This window comes from Phodopus roborovskii, unplaced genomic scaffold, assembly GCF_943737965.1.
Source record: "Phodopus roborovskii unplaced genomic scaffold, PHOROB, whole genome shotgun sequence".
Lineage (NCBI taxonomy): Eukaryota > Metazoa > Chordata > Mammalia > Rodentia > Cricetidae > Phodopus > Phodopus roborovskii.
Genome location: NW_026126585.1, coordinates 16791863 through 16816475, shown reverse-complemented (window position 1 = coordinate 16816475; position 24613 = coordinate 16791863). Strand labels below are relative to the sequence as shown.

The window sequence follows — 24613 nt, the reverse complement described above, 5'->3', positions numbered from 1 at the left end:
TCATTCATAGAGTAGTTACATTACTCTTGAAGAACTAACAATTTACTGGACACCAGAGGCCTGCCTAATCACAGAAGCTGTTGATTGTATCCCTTTTAGTAAAGTTATCAAATCTGGCCATTTTGCTGATAGCTTGATTATTGCTATGTGAATGTTTTCTCTTTTTGTTACTTTTGCTGTTAATGGTTTTTAACTTTAGTATTATAGGAAAAGTTTTTACTCAATACATTGTTAATTATACTTTATTCAGAAGCTGTTTAAGGATTACAGTTACATAACATAAGCCTCTGCATTTGGGGGGGATATTGTCAGCTGTGGCTTGTCTTTTTGCTGAGTGCTTTTATCAGTTCTATGTGGTTTTTAATATAGAACTCTAATTAAGGCTCTAACACTTCTGCCATTATGGGACTTTACAGAGACTTTTTCTCAAATGGCTGGCTTTATTGTCAATTTCAAACTTTTTTTATAACCAAATTTGTTGACTTTTTGCATTGCTGGTTTGTGTAGTTGTTTATATTCTGCATTTAACTATTTTTATATTTATCATCTGTATCAGAGCAAAACTCTTCCATTCCTTTTTTTCTTTTCGTTTTCATGTGTGTGTAGTATGTATGTGTATGCATGTTTGCATGTATGTGGGGGTGCATGTGGAGGTTCCAAGATTATGTTGAGGATCTTCTTCCTTGTGTCTTCCAGTCAAACCCAGATCTCACTGATACACTGATCTTTGGATACTCTTAACAGCTAGCTCCTTGTGGGGCTTCTTTTTAACCCTTTCAGGGATGGGCTTCTTAGATGGGGACTGCCTTGCCCACATGGCATTTCATGTGGGTTCTGGAGATCCAGAACTCTGGTCTTTAATGCTTGTACAACAGCGAACCCTGTAACCTCTGAGCCAGCTCCTCAACCTTCTCAGCTGTTGATAGTGGATCTTACAGTCTTACATTGTAGGAAGAAATTGCTCTTGGTATTTTGAATTGTATTCAGGGTATTTATTGCTTGGGTGCTGAAGTAATTTCCTCAATCCTGTATTGCCCCAATTATGAATTACCCAGGTCTTTTATTCCTAGTCACTGCTTAGCATTTTGTATGTAATATGGTTCTTGTATGTTTCATTTTCACCATCTTTTATAGCCTTCCTCTGAATTGTTATCTGAAGGGAACAAATGTACCGTTTGGTGTTATCTTTGATAGTCTTGCTATTTTCAGTACTTTCTAGTTGGTTGTTCGATTCGCTAGTTTGTAAGCTTGTAATTTGCAGACATTGCCTTGTGGTGTCATCTCCCCACTCCATGGTTTCTCTGTGTAGCCCTGGCTGTTCTGGAACTTGTTCTGTAGACTAGGCTGGCCTCAACTCATATTTGCCTGCCTCTGCCTCCAGAGTGCTGGAATTAAAGGTGTGAGCCACCACACCCTGGATTGCTTTTTTAAGTCCCCCCCCCCCCCCGTCTGTATTTGTGCTCATGCTCATACATGTGCTGGAATGCTGGAGTGGAGTGGGTATTCCTTCGTCTTGAGTAAACTAGTGTTGTACTGTGGGTGTGTGTGTGTGTGTGTGCGCGCGTGCGCGCCTGCCTAATATTTATAAAGTCCTGGTTTGATTGCAGTAACAGCGGGGAGGGGAAGTAGTGGTAGGTTGGAGTTCTTTGTGGTTTAGTTTTGTCTTTATTGACCCGGGGGTGGGGTGGGTCTCTTGTATCCCATGCTGGCCTGGACTCAGTATGTGGCTGAGGATGGCCTGTGTATCACCACACTTGACTTTTTAACACCCCCCCCCAAGGTTTCTTTGTGTTATGTGTGTGCTTGCTTGAATGTGTGCGTGTCGTGTATCTGAACCTGTGCAGAGGTCAGAGGAGAACCTTGGATGTTGGTCCTGGCCTTCCACCTTGTTTCCAGTCTTGTTCACCTCTGTGAGGAGACCCCTGGGACTCTCTTGTCTCTGCCTCCCATCTTAAGCAGGAGCACTGGCGTTACAGGTTTGTGAGACCATGGCTTTCCTTGGGTCTGGGAATCTGAACTCGGATCTGCGTGCTTGTGTGAACAAGGGCTTTCTCCACTGAGCTGTCTCCCAGCTTTTCCCCACCCCAGGCAGAAGTGAGTGTTGATTTTGACTCGGTTGATTTAGCCATTATGCTTTTTTTTCATGTCATCTTAAGCCTTCTATTTTCATTATTTTTAGTTTTCATTAGTGTAATGGATTTCCTGACATTAAAGCAGTGACCCTTCAGGTCATGCAGTGTTACTCTTTCTACTGTATGATGGGTCACTTAGTGCTTTACTTGGGGTATTTTCATTAGGATCATAATTTTCTTAACATTTTTTTTGAACTGGCGATGTCTTGTGATCCAGGCAATTGGGAAGCAGAGGCAGGAGATTTACAACTTTGGTCAGCCTGCAAAACTGTAGTGAGACCCCACTTAAAACAGTAAACTTTTGAAACATCAGAGCATGTGTCATGGATTTGTTCTTTTTCTACTTAACTAATTTTTATTAGGATATTTACTTAAATAGTATTTTATTTATATTATATATATTATATATCAAGAATGTATTGAGTATATTGATGGTATGCTTTTTCAGATTTATTTTTCATAAAATACATAAGGCTCAATCTGTGGTCATAGTCTCCTTTAAGATGTGATGCCTGGGGCTGGAGAGATGGCTCAGAGGTTAAGAGCACTGGCTGCTCTTCCAGAGGTCCTGAGTTCAATTCCCATTAATCACATGTTGGCTAACAACCATCTATAGTGAGGTCTGGTGTCCTCTTGAAAAAAAAATAAAAGATGCGATGCCTGGTATCTGGACTTGTGTTTGAGAAGTCTGGACTTCACTTTGGTAGTCTTTGTCAGGAAGTCTGCCACTGAGTTGAGCACTTCCCAAGTTTGTTTTGTTTTTTAACAACATCATATTTTTTGCTGCTTCCATTTTAAAACTTAAGAAATTTATTATTAATATGACTTGATTTAGATTTTTGTATGAGTATTATTACTATCAATTTTTTGTTTCTAGAATGTTTTTGCCATTGTCTTGAATATTATTGTTGATTTAGTGTTTTTATTACATAGTTAAAGCTAAGGAAGCTCAGGGTTGCAGATATACATAAAAGTTCCTTTCTATTAGGGTTAATCTCCCTATATATACTTTGTCTAACTTTGAGGGAGTTTTGCACTGTAGGTTCCAGATAATCTCCCTCCATGCTTTCATAACTGTTTTACTGTTTGGTTAGCTGTGGAAGATCTCTCTGAACCCAGTAATGCATTCCCAAGGATGAACTTGGGGTTTTGAGCATGCTGGGCCAGCAGTTGACCACTGAGCTGCAATCCCCAGCCCTGTTTTTACTTTTGTTTTGAGACAAGTCTTTCATTAAGTTGCTTGGGCTGTAGCTCAGGTTGGCTTTTAGCTTACCATCTTCCTTCCTTAGCCTTGTGAGTCATTGGGATTACCAGTGTGTACCACCAAGCTTAGCTATCTATCTAAGCCATATACTTCCTTAAATTAAGATTTGTTTAGTTTTTATATGTACAGCGTTCTGCCCGAATCTATGCCTAAGCACCAGAAGAGGACATCAGATCTCATTATAGTTTACCAGTCACCATGTGGGTCCCGGGATTGAACCTCAGTCCTCTGGAAGAGCAGCCAGTGCTCTTTGCCACTGAACCATCTCTCCAGCCCCCTAAAAGAAGCAGAGTTTCTTTTAAAGTTACCTTTTGAATATAGAATGTATTCTTGAGTTTAAGATCAGGGAAGACCCCACTCTGTTGACACAGAAGCTCTTGAGCCAGCAATCTGGCTTATACAGCAATGAATAAGAGACTGAAAGAAGATGGAGGGAATAGTCCAACTCCACAGTTGTCCTGACGCCCACACTCGTGGGAGATGCATGACACATTAGACACATGACTATGTGTACATACACAGAGATTTTTTTTTTTTAAAGAAGAACTTCAGTGGTTATTCCATGTTTCAGCCAATCAGTTATAATTAAAGCAAGCTTAATTAAGTCTGTATTATGTATATATTGCACTGTGGTAGAACACTTAATGTTATTCTGAGCGTAAAACAAATAGGCTCTGGAGAAATAGTTCATCTTAAGAGCCCTGGCTGCCCTTCTAGAGAAACCAGGTTCAATCCCAGCACCCACATGGTAGCTCACAGCTCTGATGCCCTTTTCTGGCCTTCATGGGCAATTGGCACACAAGTGGTTAGACAGGCAGACAAAACACCCCTATGCACATAAAACTAAAGAGGGTTTATTCAAAATAAAATAACTAAAAGTAATTATCTTACTACTATCCTGGCTGCCATCATTTTGGTTTATGTGCTTTGATTTTCTTCCTTGCTCATGAGTGTCCTCACCAGCATTTCTTTTGGTTTTGTTTACCTTTTTGTTTGTTTTGAAGCAGTATCTTACTTTGTGGGCCCTATGGCCTGGTATCTGCTGTGCTGGCCTCAGCTTCCCACATGCTCTGTACAGAGCACACCCTCTTCTCTTCCTTCTGATTTTCTTTTCTTTTTGCAACATGGATAGGCTGGGATGTTCCTAAATCTTCAACCTATGTTTCCTAGTTTGTTTAGTAGTCCTTCCCTGTACGTGTGTTACCCATCTGTGTGTTGATAAACAAGCACCGAGCAGGAACTGACGGTGGTGAACTTGAGTGCTTATTGACTTTTACCTTAGAGTAAATTGTAGAGTGGAATTGTTAAAGATTTGTTACGTGGGTAGTTGAAGACTCCTGCTCCTAACTTCTATTGCTGGCTTGAAGGCTAGCTTTCATCTTGATAGATTCCTTTACTAATGAAAGATAAGATTGGCTTTGGCTTAATTACTTGAAGTGGGAAGCCTGGGTTTACGTGGCATTACTAGAATTTGTAGAGACCCCTCCCACATGCTCACGTGCTCTCACAGCATGCTTTTGCTTCTGTAGCAGCATTCTTGCCCATTTTGTGGGGTTTAGAGGGTGGCAGGGACGATGCATGGAATGGTAATTGAGTTGTCACTGTTCTGTGAGTCTGTCTGCCCTGGAAGACTTCTTTGCTCCTTCACTATCTTAGTGACTGTACTAACTCTAGATGTTCTCAGAGGTAATTGTTTCAATAATTATTCTGTGTAAGTAGGATTTTCCCACTTAGTTATAAGTCTATGCTTCTGATATTACATGCTTATGAAGATACTTGAATTTTTTTCATTTAGGTGAAAAGGACATTTGTTAAGTATTTTGTATAAAGTAATCTATGTCCTATTGGTGTAAAATGTAGATCATGTGTTGAGCATAGTTAGATTTTACACTGAAACAAGAAAATACAAAAGAAAAGGGCATGGCTGTCCTTAGCAAAAATTTTGCATTGGGAATGTCTATTACTCATAATTAGCTTGTGGCTCTGTATAAGCGCTTGCTAACACAATTAAAATGTAGTTTTAACAGTGTGATAGCACTAGGCATTGGAGGAGAAGTTGGAAGAATTTACCTGAAGTACTATAATTCACTGTCTCCCCCTCACTCAGGATTACGTTTTAGAGAAGATTTCTGTGTGAGTTGTCATTGGAAGAGTAAGTCCATTCCAAGAGCCCTTGGAGCTGGTCTTCACCTTGACGGACAAAGCCGTGGCTCATTGCAAAGAGCCACTTGTGGCCCGAGAATTCGCCCAGCATGCCTAATCAGGGGGAAGACTGCTACTTTTTCTTCTATTCTACGTGTACCAAAGTAAGATTGACATTTCTAAATCAGTTCTTTCTGTTGTTTTTTAAGTAGATTAGGTAAGATTTCCCCTGCATTCTGCATTGTTTTATGTTGTGATTTGCTCAGTTGTTTCATTTATTATCTGCTGCCAGCTTTTAAGTAAAGACTAATTTGTTAAAGAACACATCACTCATCTTTTCCTCCTCACTTACATATAACTTTCCAGAAAAAGTAAAAATGCCCAAGAAGTTGTATAGTCATCATTCGACACATAATTATTCTAAGTGTCTTTGGAATTAATTAGGGAGACGTTGGTCTCTATGGCTTGGCAGCTGTGAGTTTGTGTCTTTTGCATTAGATGAATGACTAGATTGTATAATTCTTGTGGGAGCTGGTAGGGGTTAAATTTGACCTCGTCTACATTTTCTGCTAGTGAGAAGATAATGCTGTCTTTTGTAAATATATTCTTTCACAGTTCGCTTTCATTGTCAGAACGTCCTGTTTCTCTGCTTGAGTTTTTGGTAACCCTATTTGGGTCTGCCTGTCATTTTTTTTTTTTTTTTTTTTTTTTTTTTGTAGTTTCTTTATGGCTAATCCTGTAAATTTGTAGATTACAGTAGCCTCTTCTAAAGTCATTGTGATGATGTATTTAAAAAGATAAGTCTAAGCTGGACAGTGGTGGCCCATGCCTTTAATCCCAGCATTCAGGAGACAGAGGCAGGCAGATCTCTGTGAGTTCTAAACCAGCCTGGTCTAACAAGAGCTAGTTCCAGGACAGGCTCCAAAGTCACAGAAACAAACAAACCAAAAACAAAGACAAAAAGATAAGTCTAGACATAATAGTAGAAATAGAAGGGTTGAAATTTACCCTCAGCTCATGTAGCAACACCCTATCTTAAAAAGCTCTAGGCGCTGGGGGCAGATGAAATTTTCCTGCTGTGTATATAGCGAATCATTAGAGCACTTACAAGCATGAGGGATGCTGGATTCAGCTTTGAGGCCAGCCTGGTCTGCATAATTCTAGGCCTACCAAGGCTGTATAGTGAGATCCTGTCTCAAAAAAACAACAAAGAAATAGGTTAAGGTTGGGGAGATAGCTCCGTCAGTAAATTATTTGTCATGTAAACATGAGAGCCTGAGTTGGACCTTCAGAACCACATTTTGAAAAGCCAAGCATGATGGCATGCACTCACTCTCGGGAGGCGAGGCAGGAGGATCCCTAGGCCCCACTGGCTAATCAGTCTATTATACTTGGGGAGTTCAGGCTCATGAGACCCTGTGAAACAACAAAGAGCAACAGGTTATTATATTACAGATTTATTGCTTTCAGCTGGTGGTGGTTATTACTTCTCGTTTTCTGCCCTGCTGGTCTTTGCTTACTAGTTTGTTTAGGTTCTTGTTATAGGCGTGTGCCACAGTCCTTTCCTGTTTGCTTTTGTTCACAGGGTGACAGCTGCCCATTTCGTCACTGTGAAGCTGCACTAGGAAATGAAACTGTCTGCACACTGTGGCAAGAAGGTCGTTGTTTTCGACAGGTGTGCAGGTTTCGCCACATGGAAATTGATGTAAGTATCCAGGGTCGGTACAGATACGGAGGAAGTGGCTAGTGAGGTGAGATGACTCCGAGTAGAAGCACGGAGCTGCCAAGCCTGGTGTGAGTGTGTGAGTGTGTGAGGGGGTGCAGTCTGCTGTTGAGAACAACCTGACTTGTAGGAGTCAGTTGTAGTTCCACAGTGTATGTCCTGGACCTTGTGCTGGGGTGGTTGGGGTTTGTGGCAAATGCCTTTACCTGCGGGGCCATCTTGCTGACCCTGTGTTTCATAACAGTTAAGGAGCTGGAGAGATGGCTCAGAGGTTAAGAGTACCTGCTGCTCTCTTGCAGAGGACCCTAATTTGATTCATAGCATCCAAATGCTATGGTAGCTCATAATGGTCTTAACTCCAGTTTCAGGGGCTCTGATTGATGCCCTCTTATGACTTCCGTAGGCTTTAGTCACAAGGCAAACTCGTACCCAGGAAATGAAATATATAATCTTTATACGTTCATTGTGAATTTTTTTTTGTAAGCCATTTAAGGATAAATTAGTGCTATCCTCTACTTCCTAGTGCTTTAGTCTTTTCCTACAAACAAGGAAGGGTTTCTGTGCAACAGTAGCAGCTGTAAACTGGTAATGTGACTCAGTCCTCATGCAAGTTTGCCAGCTGTCTGATAATGGTTTCTCTTGAAGGAGCAAGTCCACATTCACACATAGCTTATGGTACTGTGATGCTCCAGGCTCATGCATTTGAGCACAGTGTTCAACCTGTCTTGGTCTTTCATGATGCTTTTAGGGCACCAGTCCTGTAAAATGTCTCTTAATTTGGTTTATTTTTATGTTCTCATTACAAAGCTATGGTTGTATGTGCTTCTTTTTGATTGATGTGTATGTGCTGAGTGTGTCTGTGTCATATGGGTGCAGTGCCATCAGAGCTCAGGAGAGGAAGCTGGGTCCCCTGGAACAGGAATTACAGGGGGTTGTGAACCACCATGTGGGTGCTGGGAACTGAACCTGCAGGAACAGTCTTAACCATGTCCTGTCACTGGTGATTAGCGTTGTAGATCACAGTGTCTGCCACACTGATTTCACTCTAAACTAAAAGTTGCCTGTTTGTGTGTATGTGCACATGTGGGCTCCAGAGATAAAACTTGTCATGAGGCTTGGCAGCAGGTACCTCCCCCCCCCCCCCAGCCATTTTACCATCTCAGTTCTAAGTGTGCTTTGTGGGGTGACAGCTCTTTTCTCGTCAGACTGGATCGTTTCCCCAGGATCTATTTGTGTTAGTGTGAATTAATAATTTTCTGTTTTACTTAATGTGTTGTTTTTGTAACGATTCCAATTTAGCCTATAAGAGACCTTCAAGCTGACTTACTCTTTATTTTGTGGGGGTGAGAGGTTACTCCTTGCCACCCATCGTTTCTTTGAACACTTTTTGCTCTTTTTTTTTTTTTTCCAGGCTCTGTAATCTTTGTAATTTCCTCTCTTTTAAAAATGGCATGTTAGTTCCTTCCAGTGAAGAAGGATAGATAGGTGTTAAGCTTCGATCTTTTCCGAGAGTGCTGATGGTTTTCATGTCCTCAGTGGGGAGGGAAGTAGGTGATGTATACATGTGCATTGCTTTGGGTCTGTGTACTGAGAGGCACAAATTCACATAGGTGTTTTCAGCTCATCAATATCAGAGTTTAGGTTTCCTTTGTTACTGTTTTCTCAAGTGAGAAACTTGGTTTCCATAGTCCTTAATACTTTGCCTTATTTGGCCAGGTCCCTGGTGGTAAATATACATGCATATGGTTTTTTTCCTCTTGGGCTCTGATGTCACGAGAAGCTGCTCCTGCAGTGTCACCCTTCCCCCTTTGCTCTGACTCTAGCTCCACTGTAAAGACCCTCCTCTCCATGCTTGCACTGTCTCCCTCTAGGTGGGTGAACCCTTCCTTCCCCGCTCCTTAACGTAACAGGCACTCCAAGATCCATGCTCTCAGGCGCCAACCAAGCAGTATGGCCATGCTAATATTTGTTTTGCACAGGCTTACTTGTGTCTGAAGAAAAGTAAATATTTACATTGTATTCATTGTGCCAAAGTACATCAGAATCACCGTTGTAGCAGTTGCTACCTTCGTACAGTGGTGGGGTGGTCCACAGTTAACGGAATTTAAGATGGACACTAGTTATTTGATAAGGAAGGATCAGGATATATTAAGGGAGCAGAACAGCATGCTGAATTAGGAGAGATGGTTCAGTAGCTAAAAGCACTATCTTACAGAGGACCCAAGTACAGTCTCTAGCATCCAAACAGCACAACCATCCCAGCTCCAGTTTCAGGGGATCCCATGCCTTTGTCTGGCATATGGTGCATATAGGTACATGCATGCAAAAATACATAAACCTAAAAAAAAGTTTATAAGGGAGAGATTTGTACTTGTATTTGTTTGCATATGCATTTAAAAAAATACCTGTGGAAGTGTAATGGAAACCCTGAACTGTGGGTGTGTGGAGATGGAGGGAGCCACAAGGACTTCAGCACACCCCTTACAGTCTGTTTTCATTATTTATGGATTCAGTATTTACTAATTGATCTGCTCAATACGATGTACTGGTATTCCCAAATCAGTACTTGTATGTTTTGTGCTTACTCAAAGACATGTTCAGAGATAAGCACACAAATCCCCTGGTGTGTTTCCAATGAGGTGGAAGAGGGTGACAAACTGCCTCTCTGATTGAGTCCTCATATTATAACCCTTGATTGCAGCTGCTTGCTACTAGGAAGTTTTGCAGTTTTGTTCTCTGTATTGATCATTTTGCTTTTTAAAAACGTCTGCAGTGCCTTTGGGCTGGGGATGTAGCTCATTGTTGGAGTACTTGCATAGCATGTGCACCGAGCAGAAAAAGGAGGTGCTGAAGTGCTAACTGGTGTTTCTAATTGGAGGGAAGCTGTGATGCTTTACTAGAAAATATGGCAGTATGACTAAGCTTCATAGTGCTGTTGGCTCTGGGTTTCATACTAATAATTCAGTAATATTAAATATGGTCTCCCCCCCCCCAACCCAGTAACAGTGTTTCTCTGTAGCTTTGGAGCCTGTCCTAGAACTTGCTCTGTAGACCAGGCTGGCCTCCAACTCACAGAGATCCACCAGCCTCTGCCTCCTGGGTCACATGATTAAAGCTGTGCACCACCACCAGGCTATTTGCTTGTTTTTTTGAGACGGGGTCTCTATGTAGCCCTGGCTGTCCTGGAACTCACTGTGCAGACCAGGCTGGCCTCAGACTCAGAGAGATCTGCCTGCCTTTGCCTTTCAAGTGCTGATATTAAAGCTGTGTGCCACCATATCCAGCAAAGTAGTCTTTAAATAGAAACACTTAAAACAAGATTATGATTTGACTGGCTGATGAAAATACTACAGATGTAGAGGATTATGGGAACTGGGCTGTCTGTTTTCCCTTGGAGCCATTGGTGTAGTGTTCACTAATTCAGGGCTTACAAAGAGGACTCATTGGGTAAATTAGCATCATGGATACCTGAGTTTGAATGTCCAGCACCCATGTAAAAAGCTGGGCATGGCTGCACTTGGGAGCAGAGACGGAAGTGTCCTGGGAGCTTGCTGGCTGGCCAGCCAGCCTGAGATGAGGTTCACTCAGTGTGAGACCCTACCTCAGGATGAAGTAAGGGCAGCAGAGGAAGAGAGTGACGTCCTGCTCTGCCTCCACACTAACCCTGCGCACACTCACATGCATTCGCACCTGTAGCCAAGGAGAGTGAGGCCAACCATATTTAGTTGTGTGTGGTCCTAAGTGTGGGCATTCAGGGCTTTCAAGATGAGGACTAGGAGGAAAGAACAGCCCCTCCCACCTCCCCCTGTGCCGTAGATCACATGTGCTAGCCTCCGTCTTCCTAACCATGACCTCCTGTGTCGGGGTTTTGAACTGTATTTTGAAAACTAGTCACAAAATTAATGTAGGACTTCTTTCATTTTTTAACTTTTTTTTTTTTTTTTTTTTTAACAATGTGCTTTTTTCTCTTACAGAAAAAACGAAGTGAAATTCCTTGTTATTGGGAAAATCAGCCAATGGGATGTCAAAAATTAAACTGCGCTTTCCATCACAACAGAGGTCGTTATGTTGATGGACTTTTTCTACCTCCAAGCAAAAGTGAGATTGGTTTTGATTCTAAAAGAGAATAGTTGCTGATCAGTGAGCACCAGCTATTCACACCTTTAACCCAGTGAGAGCAGTACTGTTTGTATTGTATAATGGAGAAAGAAAGCGTTATAGAGTCTAGGTGATAAATATGCACAGAGACCCAAATGTTCTGTCACGCCAGGTTACATTACTACATAACATTTGCTTCATTCTCACATTCTCACACCACACCTATAGATGCTCTCAAAAGAAGTGATTTTTCCAGACCGGGGGTTGGCAAGTCAGGTCCTCTGCTCTGTAAGATGAAGGATTACTGTGTGTGGCTTTGGCCATCGTTTACACCTTGTGGCCTATTTTGTATTAACACTGCAGAGTTAAATGGTTGAAATAGAGACCATATGGCCCACAAGACCCGCAGTATTAGCCGTGTAGCTCTGTTATGGACACAGGGTTGTATGCTATGGACTAAACTGGCTTAGACCTTGTGATTCTCCTGCCTTGAGCTCCTCAGTGTTGGGACTATAGGCCTGCACCATAGTAACTCACTCACTGCCTGCTTCGGCCTTTATAGGCTGCCTAAAATTTAAAAATTTGATGTAGGATATCTTGAATTTTTTCCCTCATTGTTCCAGGGCTGGGAATCAAACTGAGGATTTCAAGCATGCCAGATAGACAAAGCCCTCTACTGCTGAATTATATCCCCAGCCTTAAAGTGAATCTTGACTCCATAAAGACCTGTGATTTACTTTAACAGTCTCTCAGAATAATGTTTATTTTCACATACATTGTGCGTGCCTTGAGTGTGCACACACATGCTGTGGAATGCATGTGGAGGTCAGAGGACTCTTGGAGAGATTGGGTTTTCTCCTCCCACATGCGGGCTCAGATCAAATTCAGGTTATCAGGCTTGGCTGCAGGCACCTTTACCTCTCACTGGCTCCTCCAAAGTTCCTTTTAAAGTGGGCTATTTCTTTAGACACCAAAGAGCCACTCAGTGGTAGGTGGCTGTGATTTTTAGCACTCAGAAGGTTAAGGCAGGAGGACCGTGAGTGTGAGGGCCATCAAAGAAAGATGTGTGAGTGGTGGTGCACACTTTAATCCCAGCTGGGAAGGCAGAGGCACGTGTCGTCCTCTGTGTCTTCTTGTGTTAAGCAAAACATTCTAGAATCTCAATTTAAAATGGTAAGAATTTGGAACTCTTGGGTTTACTGTTTTCGGTTCCTACCATTGGTTTATATACAATAAGGAGTTGTTGGCTCAAAAGTCCTTTTTTTGTTCATGGAGAATTTAGAATAAAAATGGGAAAATTAAGTTTTAAAAAAATGTGTTAAGAAAAATTACCAAATTTATGGTAAGAGGGCAGGGGTTTTTGTTGAGCTGGGATTATAATTCTCTGTTATGTCTTTTTGTTGTTGTTGTTGTTGTTGATGTTTAGCCGTATTACCCACTGTGCCTGAGTTGCAAGAAGAAGAAGTAAAGGCTAGCCAGCTCACAGTCCAACAGAGCAAACTGTCTGTCCAGTCTAACCCCTCCCCTCAGCTGCGGAGTGTAATGAAAGTAGAAAGTTCAGAAAATGTTCCCAGCCCCACGCATCCACCGGTTGTAATCAATGCTGCAGATGATGATGAAGATGATGATGGTACGGTCAGCTCCCCCCCCCCCTTTTTTTTTTAAGGCAAATAATGTAATAACTTAGGAACAATTAAAACCCTGGACTTGGTCTTAATTGGACATTTATCTTAAATGTGGGTATACAGACCAGTTTTCTGAGGAGGGCGACGAGAGCAAAACACCTGCCCTGCAGCCGACCCCTGAAGTCCACAATGGGTTACGAGTGGCTTCTGCCCGGAAACCTGCAGTCAGCTTAAAGCAAGGTAGGTAGGCTCCTGTCTCAGCCTTGAAGCGTCCCTGGCGGTTTTATAGCTTTGTGGTTCAGTGCACAGTCACCCAGCTTTTCCTAGCTGGTGTGCTATCTATCTGCGTACTGACACATACTCTTTTATGAGTCATTGACTCAAAATGTACTTGAATGCCTGCAGGGAATAGGAAAAGAAAAAGGCTATAGTTCCTCATATGGTTCCCCCTTGGGTTTCCCAGGTGAATGTTTGAATTTTGGAATAAAAACTCTTGAGGAAATTAAATCAAAGAAAATGAAGGAAAAATCCAAGAAGCAAGGTGGTAAGTCATCATGCGTTTTGGCATGAATACTTGCATGTTACTTGACAAGAAAAACAGATACTTCTGACAACAGCTGTCAGATTTAGCAAATACAGATTTCTCTTTTCTATGGCTTGTTTGAAGTGAAGCAAACCTTCAGGAGTTGTGTATCAGTCTGTTTAGAGCTAGGACCATTTGTTAATACAAATAAGCCTGTACATCTTGAGATTTTTTTTGGGGGGGGGGCGGGCGGTGGGGGGGGAGAACGACAGGATCTTGATAACGTATCTGTGGCCATCCTGGAATTCCCTATATAGATCATGCCAGTCTTGAATCACAGAGATCTGCCTGCCTCTGCTTCCTGAGTTAAAGTCGTGCACCACCATGCTGGGCTAGATCTTGAGAAATTAAACTGTAAATAAAGAGCAGCAGTTAAGAGGCATGCTAAGGGGCCTGTGGAGATGGCTGTCAGTAAAGTGCTTACTACACAAGCCTGAGAGTCTGCCCTCTAGCCCTAGCACCCATGGAAAAGCCAGGCATGGATGTGTGCTGGTGTTCCCAGCTCTGGGAGACAGAGACAGGAGGGTCCCTGGGGCTTGCTGGCCAGCCTCGTCTAATCAGCGAACCCCAGGTCCCCTGAGGAAAGACACTGGAGTTGACTTCTTAGCTCTGCGTGCACACACAACCCGCCAAAAGAAAATTAATGTCATTAGCTACAAGGAGATTCTTAGGAGCTGCTAAGAGTTTCTTCTGGAGCTTTCCTCAACCTTATTGATGTAGATTTCCAACTCTAAAGTTTAGTTATAGGTAAGGTAATGACAAGATACATACTAAATTAGTAAATGTTGGTGCTGAGGAGTTTCCTTAAAGCTTACTCCATAAGAGCCTTGCTTTGCAGATGGGAATGATGGATTGCCAATGCTGAAGGCTAAAACATGCTTCTGCCTTAGCTTTAGAGTCGTGTTAGCCTTCCTGGTAAACAGAAGGTTGAGTGTCTGCTTAAGGCAGCATTCACACCACAGAGCAGGCTGCATTGGACCAGTGTTCAGAGAACAAAGATTCTTGACTTGGACTAGCTTTATTTTCCTCGGGTTATTTATTTGACTTTTCTCATTCAGAAGGCCCCTCGGGAGTTTCCAGCGCTTTACATCAGCCTCAGCCCAATCCAGGTCCTGAAAAAGAAAATGTTCGGACTGTGGTGAGGACAGTAACTCTATCAAGCAAACAAGGAGGTATATAGTAGGTCTCAGAGTTGTTGGGCTCTTTTATGTAATTGGGAACACAATGTCCTTGGGTGATATGTTTATTCACTTTGTAGTTTTTGGAGGACTTGAAGTATTTTGGTCAGATATGAGGTTGAAAATTGGTACTTTTGATCCTGTTTTTTAAAAAGTTAGAATTCTTGCTCAAGCAGTCAAGTTTATTGGCTGTCCATTCTGAGTAAAGAATGTTATCACGTATTTAGAGTGATGGGAAAAACGTCAATCGTTTTCCTAAACTGTTTAAAGAGTAATAAGGAATTACTATTGCTATGATCAAACATCATAATCAAAAGCAAGTTGGGGAGGAAAGGGTTTGTCTGTCTCACACTTCATATTGTTTTTCATTATTGAAGGAAGTCAGGGCAGGAACCTGAGGCAGGAGCCATGCAGAGGCCATGGAGGGATGCTGCTTGTTGGATAATTCCCATGGCTTGTTCAGTCTGCTTTCTTATAGAAAGAACCCAGGACCACTACTCAGGGATGGCCCCACCCACAATGGGCTGGCGTTCCCCCATCAATCACTTAATTAAGAAAATGTCTTACAGGCTTGCCTGTACTCTGATCTTATGGAGGCATTTAGTGACTGATGTTCCCACGTCTAAATGACTTCAGCTTGTCAGGTTGACATAAAACTACGTAGCATAGGAATGTAACACATGAAACTGTATGTTTAAATATTCCATTTGAACCACAAACATTTCAAAGAAGGCTTACATCTTGGTCACGTGGCAATAAATAGCTTGTCAAGGTGCACAAGGGTATTTTGGCCAGAATCAGAGCCTTTCTCAATACGTTTGGCTACTGTTAATGATGCTATGATGTTGTGTGTTCATTAGACTGTTGATTATTTTTCTTGTTGAATGTGACTAAAGATTGAGATCTGATTTTCAGAGTACCTCCTTAGTAGGCTCATATGAATGAACTAACATCACATTTTGTTTTTGCCATTTCAGAAGAGCCCTTGGTTAGATTAAGTCTTACTGAGAGACTGGGGAAACGAAAATTTTCAGTAGGTGAGTTATATCTTTTGCACCTTCTGTCTTTGTGTTTGTGCATTAATGTGATTCTTTGTTGCGTTGCTTCACACAAGGGCCATCAGCATTGATCTGCTGGCCTGCCTGTATTCTAGACGACAACATTTGTTGTCATTGAGGCAACAGCAGTTTGAAGTATTATAGCTTAATTAAATTATGACCATGACTAATCTTTTCTTTTTGGCTGAGAACTAAGCCATCTCTAGCCCATGACTAACCTTTTAGAAGGTTCTAGGTTTAATAATTACAGGCTTGAGCCAGGCATGTTGACATGTGCTCTTGGGAAGCAGAGGCAAAAGGATCTTCATGAGTTCAAGGCCAGTCTGGTCTTCATAGCTATTTCCAGGCCAGCACAGATTACATAAAGACCCCTTGTCTCTACTTAGGTAAGCTAGAGAATATCAGATATTTTTAGTTGCTTTCTTCTTCCTCCTCCTTCCTTTCTGTCTTAAAGGCAGATTCTGATCATACAACACCACTTTTAAGTCTCCATATCCCAAGAATAATAGGCATTGTAAATGACTGGAGAGATGGCTCAGTGGTTAAGTGCTCTTCCAGAGGACATGGGTGTTCAATTCCCAGAACCCACATAGCAGCTCACAACTGTCTATAACTCCAGTTCCAGGGAATCTGGCACCCTAACACAGGCATACATGCAGACAAAACACCAACGCACATAAAAAATTAAAAATAAATCTTTAAAAAGAGATTGGCATCATAAATTCTTTTACCATCTTTTTAACTGAATTTACTGTGAATTCAGAGTTTGGTGATCTCTTAGCTAGGATTACTATTACTGTGATGAAACACCATGACCAAAAAGCAACTTGGGGAGGAAATTTCTACATCACAGTTCATCATCAAAGGAAGTCAGGACAGGAACTGCAGCAAGGCAGGAACCTAGAGGCAGAGGCCGAGGAGAGGTGCTGCTACCCGGCTTTTCTCCCAATGGCTTGTTGGACCACTAGCCCAGGGATAGTACCATCCAAGATTCCTAATAGCTTGAGTTTTGGTTTTTCAAGACAGGAGTTCTCTGTGTAGCCCTGCCCTGGCCTTGATCTCACAAAGATCATCCTGCCTATCTCCTGAGTGCTGGGAGATTAAAGGTGTGTCCCCCCACTGCTCCACTCTACAGCCGGATCTCATGGAGGCATTTTCTCAAATAAGGTGTCCCCCCCCCCCCCCCCCCCCCCCCCCCCGTGCGCCCAATCCCTGTATTACGTTGATGTAAAAGCTATCCAGCACAGTCGGTGAAGACATTGTTCTCTTTGAGCTTTAGCTTCAGCCAGGGCTTAAAGTTCTAGGTAGGTGGTGAACAAACACCATTTAAATGCAGAAAACTTGCAGAATATGTTAAATTGTCTGTTCTTTAATCTTTTCTCCCCGACTTTGTTAAAGATGACTTTTTAAAGCCAGTGTCCCTGTTTGTAGGTGGTGACGGTGACCCTCCATTGAAGCGGAGCCTTGCACAGAGGCTGGGAAAACAGATGGACGCTGCAGAGACTAACCCTGACAGAGTCCCAAAGAAGGGTGAGTGCTTCCGTCCTAACACACTTGTGTCTGTGGTCTCAACGCCCATGGACCCTCATGCTTTGCTAGGCTAGTTAGGCACCCGCTAGCTAACATTTAACCTGACACTGTCAACTCCTGAAAGACAGGAGCAGCCAAGATACTGTGATAACTACTGTGGCAGGAAAGAAGTGGATGATGCTGTGAGAGCGCAGGGGAAGTGTTCTCAAAAAGCATGCAGTATGTTTGGAGGTTTAGGCAGCTTCGGGACTCCGATCAGTTGCTCTCACCAGAGAAACTCACTGGACTCAAGGGTGAGACTCGAAATTGAGCTGAGTTAAAACTAACCCTTTATACGTACTTTTTATTTAAACCAGAGCAACAAAACTAGTGGGGCATGGTGATTCATGCCTATAATCAATTAATCAGGCGGCTGAGGCTGGATCTAATTGGGGTTAACTTGGGCTGTGTCATATCGGTGCTTTCAGGCCATCCTGGGCTATGGAGAGACACACACAGACAGAAACGAGACTCATGGGAATACCAAGTTCCCAAAGTTCTATATTTAGGAGTTTGGGGTGTATTTTATTTTTGAATTTTAACTGAAATCTTTCTTTTCTTCTGATACGCCTGCCTCTGCCTCCAGAAGCAGTGGGCTTGAAAGCGGGCGCCACCACTGCCCAGCATAATCGAAGTCTCTTACTGGCTATTCTGTGTGCGTATGTGTGTGTGTGTCATCTCTCTTAATTCTACATCAGTCCATTATTTCTTTAGTCCTTCAGTAATGAAAATGGTACTCTAATGGGACATTTGCAGAATGGTCTTTTGAGGGCTGGGGATGCAGGTCAGATTGGTGGCCCTTGAGTTTTGTTTTTTGTTTTGTTTTTGTCTTGTTGCCTGTTTTATTTTACTTCTTCCTTTTCGTGTTTTAAATGTCACTTTCACTTCATGAGAAGTTTGCTTTGACCAGTTCCTAGACCATGGTTGACAGTTTTATTGTGTGCTTCAAAGCAGTTCCCATTTCCAGACTTCCTGACAGCTCATTTAGTGACTGGTGTCATTGCTGCTTTTACGTAAGGTTTATAATGGTGCAGGATTCTCCACTGGTGAATTTCAGCCATTTCTGATGTATTTCTGTGGATTTCTGGATAGAAATGCAAGTCGGTAGGTTTGTCTAGAGATTTTCTGGCAGCTGTCTACAATTGCGAGGGAAACTAATGTTGTATATGAGGTACTGTACTGTACGATGCTTCTCCCTTTTATTCATAGGTCATGAGAGAATAAAATGAGAGAATAAAAATATATATATATATATATATATATATATGTATATATATATATATATATATATATATATTCTTTCCCAAAACAGAGAGAATTAGTAAAGCTGGCGAGATCCATGTGAAGACATTGGAAGAAATTCTTCTTGAAAGGGCCAGTCAGAAACGTGGAGAATTGCAGACTAAACTGAAAACAGAAGAACCTTCACGGGCTGATGATTCTCCGTCAGTAACAAAAAGTTCTTCCTCAGTGCGGATCAAAACCTTCTCTGAGGTCCTGGCTGAGAAGAAGCATCGACAGCAGGAAATGGAGAGACAGAGATCCAAAAAGGATGCCAATGTCCCCAAGTTGACAGCAGACCCTGAAGTGAAAAAGACAGTGAGTCTGCCCCCTGCTCCTGCCAGCAGGGGGCAGCCGGAGGGACCTGCAGCGAGAGCCAGGCCTATGCGGGAGGTGCACATTAAGACGCTGCAGGAGATCAGGCTGGAGAAGGCCATGAGAGTGCAGCGAAGCTCGGACAGCAGCGCCAGCTTCCAGCCTCAAGCTGAGGCCGTCCCAGGGGCAAGGAGGCTGCTCCGCATCGCCAAAAGAGCAGGTCTGCACAGCCTCTGCAAGCGTCCCTGCGGGGTAAAGCACAGGGCAGGGGCCACGGGAGCCTGCGTAGTTCTTTGGGGACTTTTCTTAACTGGGGGGATTTGAGCCAGTGGATTCAGTAGAGTATGTTCCTGTTTTCTTGAGATATAAGAGATTCGATTGAGAAACCCCATCTCTTAGCTGTGAGTTTCTTTCTTGTTTCCCTTATTGCTGTCTTGAGTTTCCTTCCTGTGCTGGATGGGAGTATTGTTTGATTTACACTTCCTGATCACAAGTTCACCATTCAGGGAAGTCAGGACAGGAACCTGGAAGCAGAGGCCATGGAGGATGCTGCTTACTGCCCTGCTCAGTCTGCTTTTATACAACCCAGGACACATGCCCAGGGATGGCACTACTCAGGGTGGGCTGGACCCTCCTCCTGAACCAGTTACCATCAGCCTAGTCTCAGCTGAGGCTCCCTCCCCAGATGACCATCGCTTGTGTTGACAGAAAAGCTAGCTCGTACAGTTGTACTTGTTAAGGAAAGTTTTATTTAATGACTTCATTCCTCGCATCCTGATGAAAGCAATTGTGTTTTTTAATGTGAATACAGGTGCAAAAGAAGACAAAAAACTCGACCTCGAAGAAGACAGTGGTGACACTGCTTCTCAGAGCAGTGTGCCTAAGACAGAGGTTAGTGAGGTGGGTTTGTCAGGTTGTGGCTCTGGGGGGGAAGATGCGTGCTTTTAGTTTTGGCATACGTTAAGTGTCTGTCAGCAGTTGTACTGGTAGGTTGGGTGGTTTCATATTTTTATTTTGGGTCATGTTTTTGTTGTTTTCTGAAGATAGTTTCTCACTATGTTGCTTGAATCTGCCTGACTCAGCCAGCCTCATTCCATAGTGCTTGATCACAACAATTTTCTTTGAAACTTTCTTTTTTGTTTGTTTGTTTGTTTTAAAAATAGGGTCCGTGTGGCCCTGGCTGACCTGTAGCTCACTGTGTAGACCTGACTAGCCTCCATCTCACAAAGGTCTGCCTGCCTCTTGCTCCCATTTGCTGGGGCAAAAGGTGTGTGCCACCACCATCCAGCAGCTATGGAAGATTCTTAAAGTTCTCTGTATTTAGTTTTCTTTGTTGTCATAGTTTTTTAACTGGGTGTTAATATTTTGCTACACATCGTGTAAAATTTGACCTTTCCCCCAAGATTACTTTATGTGTGTAGGTGTTCATATACATGTATCTGCATGTATGCACATTGTGGCACATGTGTGTTCGTGGTGTCTACAGAGGCCAGAAAAAGACATCAGATCCCCTGGAACTGGAGTTAAAGATGGTTGTGAGCTGACGTGTCTGTGTTTGGAACTGAACCTGGGTTCTTTGCCAGAGCAGCAAATATTCTTAACCATCTGCCCAGTTCCTACTTTTTTAGGCAGTGTCTTACATAGCTCAGGCTAGCTTCAAGCTAGCTATGCAGCCAAGGGCCTTGGACTGATTCTCCTGCCTCTGGTACCAGGGTGCTGTGATGACTAGCGTGTGCTACCACATCCAGCCTAGGATTTTTCTCTTTAGGAAGAATGAAGAACCCAGGCCAGATGACGCAAACATGTAATCAATTCTGGGCCTCAGGATCGCAAGGCTGAGGCAGAAGGATCTGGGCCGTACAGTCAGATCCTTTTTTTTTTTTTTTTTTTTCCCCTCCTCAACAAAACAAAGGACAAAAACTATAATTTTTCTCCTAGATTTCCTATGAGCTTCTGTTACATGAGTGATTAATACTCAACTCAGGTTGACAGCTGTACACTGTATCATGTTACACCTTCTCCAGCTTTAGTGGTGTGTGCTTTTACTGACTATAACATTCTACTTTGTGACTATAAGCTCTTTCTGCACGTTCACATTTTCACACAGTTGGGAATATCTTGACATAAATCTTAATGTATGGGTGCCGTGTTGTGTTTTCTTCCTATTGAGTCACACTTCATTTCTATTCTTTCACACTTAACAGTATGCCTTCTGTTTAATAACAGATAGAGCTTCCTTATTCTGAATCATGTAATACTCTGCCTAACTTAGACAGACATTCACTCTGCGTTATGAGAAAGTAGGGTTTACTTCTTTAAATTTTTTCCACAGGCTTCTGATGAGACCATAAGTGATACCACAAAAATCCCAGTGAAGCGGTGTGATGCTGTGAGAGAGAAGTACACCAAGGAACTGCAGGGGATGGAAACCTCCCAGGAGAAGCCAGCCTTGACACCTGTCCAGGGAGACGGGCCCTCTCCCTGTGCTCGAGTGCTGGGGAAGCCAGAGCTAACTGCTGCATCAGGCGTCACTCGGCACCTGGCTAAGCGGCTCCCCCTGGAGTCATCCCAGAAAGGGGAGGTAGAAACCTCTGGAATTGGGGACTCGATACTGAATGTGAAATGTGCAGCACAGACTTTGGAAAAAAGGAGTAAAAGTGAGTGATTTTGATACCTTCATTGTTGCAGAATGTTAAAGATGTGTTACATTTGTTTATGCTGTGGAACATTTGTTTAATGATGCAAAGATATGTTAACATCATTTTATGTTGCATTTGTATAACTCTGTGAAGCTATGTTACTTGGCCTGTCTAAAATGCCTGATTGGTCTAATAAAGAGCTGAATGGCCAATAAGTAAGGCAGGAGGAGGCTAGACAAGGCTGGCAGACAGAATAAATAGAAGGAGGAAAAGAGAGAAAGGAGCAAGAACAATGGAACAGCCAAACATGAAATAAGAAGGAATGAAAAGATACACAGAAACAGAGAAAGGTAAAAGCCAAAGAGACAAAAGATCTTCGGATAAGTTAAGGAAAGCTGGCTAGAAGTGGGTGTGGGTGTGTGGGTGTGGGTGGGCACCTCGAGCAGTTTAAAAGCAACCACCCACACTTTATCATAGCACAATGACCACATTTCAGTAACTGACAACTATTGGTTTGAATCTTATGTGTACTGAGGTCATACCAGCAAGTAGTAGTAATTTAGTGATCTGCAAAGGTGAGAGTTCTTACAACTTAAAATTGCTAGAAGCTGGACAGTGATGGTGCGCACTTTTAATCCCAGCACTTGGGAGCAGAGGCAGGCAGATCTCTGTGAGTTTGAGGCCAGCCTGATCTACAGAGCTAGTTCAAGGACAGCCAGGGTTGTCACACAGAGAAACCCTGTCTTGGGGGGGTGAGGAACAAACCTGCTAGTGTAGTGTTTAGTTTGTTTTTAGTCTTTGGGGTTGGAGGTGTATGTAGCTCAGTGGTTAGTACGTGTCTATAATGCACAAAGCTCTGGGTCCCATTACAGTAGCACAGAAAAACCATGTCTGGTGGTGTACACGGTCACCTCTGAGTCTGCATTAGGGCTCTCTAGAGGAGCAGAACCAGGAGAAGAGGCGTTTGTTAGAGTGGCTCACATGATACACTTGGGGTCGTTCAGCAGAGGCTGCTTCCACTGGAGCGGCCAGCAGAGCTGGAGTGCCTCAGCAGTCCTAATCATGTGTTGTCAGTCGCCAATTGTATGATGAAAGTCTGAGTGGTTTTTGGCAACTTGAGCCCCATGGCTGGTGGAGGATTCTCTTTGAGGACACTTTTAAAAGTTCCGGCTTGTTTATGTGCACCTAGGTAGTTTTATCATGGACCTCACTCTCCTCTGTTGCTTTATCCGAAGATGCTAAGCACAAACAGCATCATTATTTTCTTTACTAGCCCATAAATGTTCAAAAAGTTTTACGATCATAGTCGCCAAATCCTTGCTCTTGTCAAGAGGGGAAGCAAGGAATGGGGACAGGAGGACCAGACCTTCACAGCCATCCTCAGCTGGATGATGGGAGGGCAGCCTGGGGTACCTGAGACCTTGTCTCAGAAAGAGAAAAACACAAAAGCCCCATTCAGAACTTCAAAATATCCAGCCCCTGCGGCCTCAGACTCAATTCTCCCTCCGCCTTCTGGGTGCTGAATTACAAGTGTGCAGCTGCGCTCAGCGTATCTCTTGGTTTGCAGGAGAAAATGCCATGGAATATGTAGCAATAGTGAAGAGTGTGTCATGGTGTCCAGTGTGGTGGATCATTTTCATTCACACACTTACTATTTTGGTATCGCTTTTTGTTTTGTTTTTAAGACCAGGTTTCTGCACAGCCCTGGCTATCCTGGAACTCACTAGCCTCAGACTCAGCCGAGATCCTCCTGCCTTTGCCTCCCGGTGCTGGGATATGCCACCGTGTCTGGCAATAGTTTTAGTATTTCTACTACTAAAGGCATTGTATCTTATTCAGAGTCACTCTGTGTGTGAAAGAGAGCGTCTAGTTGCTAACCAGATATGTTCTATGTCCTGTAGCCAAGCCCAAAGTGAATGTGAAGCCATCTGTGGTCAAGGTTGTTTCATCTCCCAAATTGGCTCCAAAACGCAAGGCTGTGGAGGTCCACCCTGCTGTCGTTGCGGCTGTGAAGCCACTCAGCCCCAGCAGCGTCCTGCAGGAAAGCCCCACCAAGAAAGCAGCAGTGGTAAGAACTGATCCTCTACTGCGGTGCTTGACTCTGCTGGGTTTGCCCTTTGGCTTTGTCTCTGTTTGTCTCACGTCTGCCCTTCCCAGCATTGCGTTCCTCAGACTGTTACTCTGGTAACTAGAGTGTAGTTGGAGATTTGAGAAGTGGCAGGCAGTGTTGAGTAGTAAGGTCCTTGGCTTACTTACATGCTCAGCCTCCAGATCATTGGTCCTTGGCTTCCCAGGTTTCAAGCCTCTGTGCTGAAGATACAGCTCAGTGTAGAGAGACCACCTAGCATGCAAGACCCTAGGCTCCCAGAGTCTCCAGCCCTGCCAAAACCAAACTAGCCATGATTCTAAGAAGACAACAAAAGAAAATATGCTGGGGAGGGTGGGGTGGGGTGCAGGGGTGTAGGGGTCAGGTAGGCCTGACTTGAAACAAGGCATTGGGGAGGCAGAGGAAGGTAGGACTCTGAGTTCAAGGCCAGCCTGATCTACCTTGAGAGGTACAGCTGAAGGAACATAGTCAAGCCTTGTCTAAAATAAAATAAAAGCCTTCAGGTCTGGAGACATGGTTCATTGGGTAAGAGTGCTTTTCTATACAAGTGTGAGTTTGAATCCCTGAGCAGCAAGTGTGGCCGTAACCCAACCTTGAGGGATGAAGACAGGTGGTGCCCAAGAGGCCACTGGCCAGCCAGTACAGCTGGAACCATTCACTGGAGGTTCCGAAGGGAAGCAGAAGCAGCAGAAGACTATGGCGGCCTCCTCTGAATTCTACATACCTGCACATGGGCCCCTGAGCATACACACATACAGAGCATACACACACACCAGTGTTTTTACCCTGCTCTTCCTTTGCAGGCTGTGGTCCCACTTACTTCTGAAGAGAAGTCCATCACCATGTCTGAGACAGAACAACCTAAGGACAGGTAATGTCTTCCTAACCAAGCTCCAAGC

General features: G+C 43.3%; 1 protein-coding gene across 9 annotated transcripts in view; it reads left to right on the top strand.

The window, feature by feature from the left end:
• Zc3h11a (zinc finger CCCH-type containing 11A) overlaps positions 1 to 24613 on the top strand; it is a 35020-nt gene that overhangs the window by 7743 nt on the left and 2664 nt on the right. For 7 of the 9 annotated variants that reach the window (XM_051204046.1, XM_051204043.1, XM_051204045.1 and 4 more), the window contains 14 exons: positions 5504 to 5702; positions 7124 to 7243; positions 11236 to 11359; positions 12786 to 12989; positions 13108 to 13224; positions 13448 to 13528; positions 14626 to 14739; positions 15723 to 15782; positions 17235 to 17333; positions 18685 to 19188; positions 19780 to 19868; positions 21301 to 21625; positions 23509 to 23675; positions 24518 to 24585. In XM_051204046.1, coding sequence (XP_051060003.1) covers positions 5649 to 5702; positions 7124 to 7243; positions 11236 to 11359; positions 12786 to 12989; positions 13108 to 13224; positions 13448 to 13528; positions 14626 to 14739; positions 15723 to 15782; positions 17235 to 17333; positions 18685 to 19188; positions 19780 to 19868; positions 21301 to 21625; positions 23509 to 23675; positions 24518 to 24585 — 2126 coding nt within the window. In that variant the 5' untranslated portion in view covers positions 5504 to 5648. The remainder of the gene's footprint in view (positions 1 to 5503; positions 5703 to 7123; positions 7244 to 11235; positions 11360 to 12785; positions 12990 to 13107; positions 13225 to 13447; positions 13529 to 14625; positions 14740 to 15722; positions 15783 to 17234; positions 17334 to 18684; positions 19189 to 19779; positions 19869 to 21300; positions 21626 to 23508; positions 23676 to 24517; positions 24586 to 24613) is intronic. The other 2 variants (XM_051204050.1, XM_051204051.1) reach the window with 2 other exon arrangements.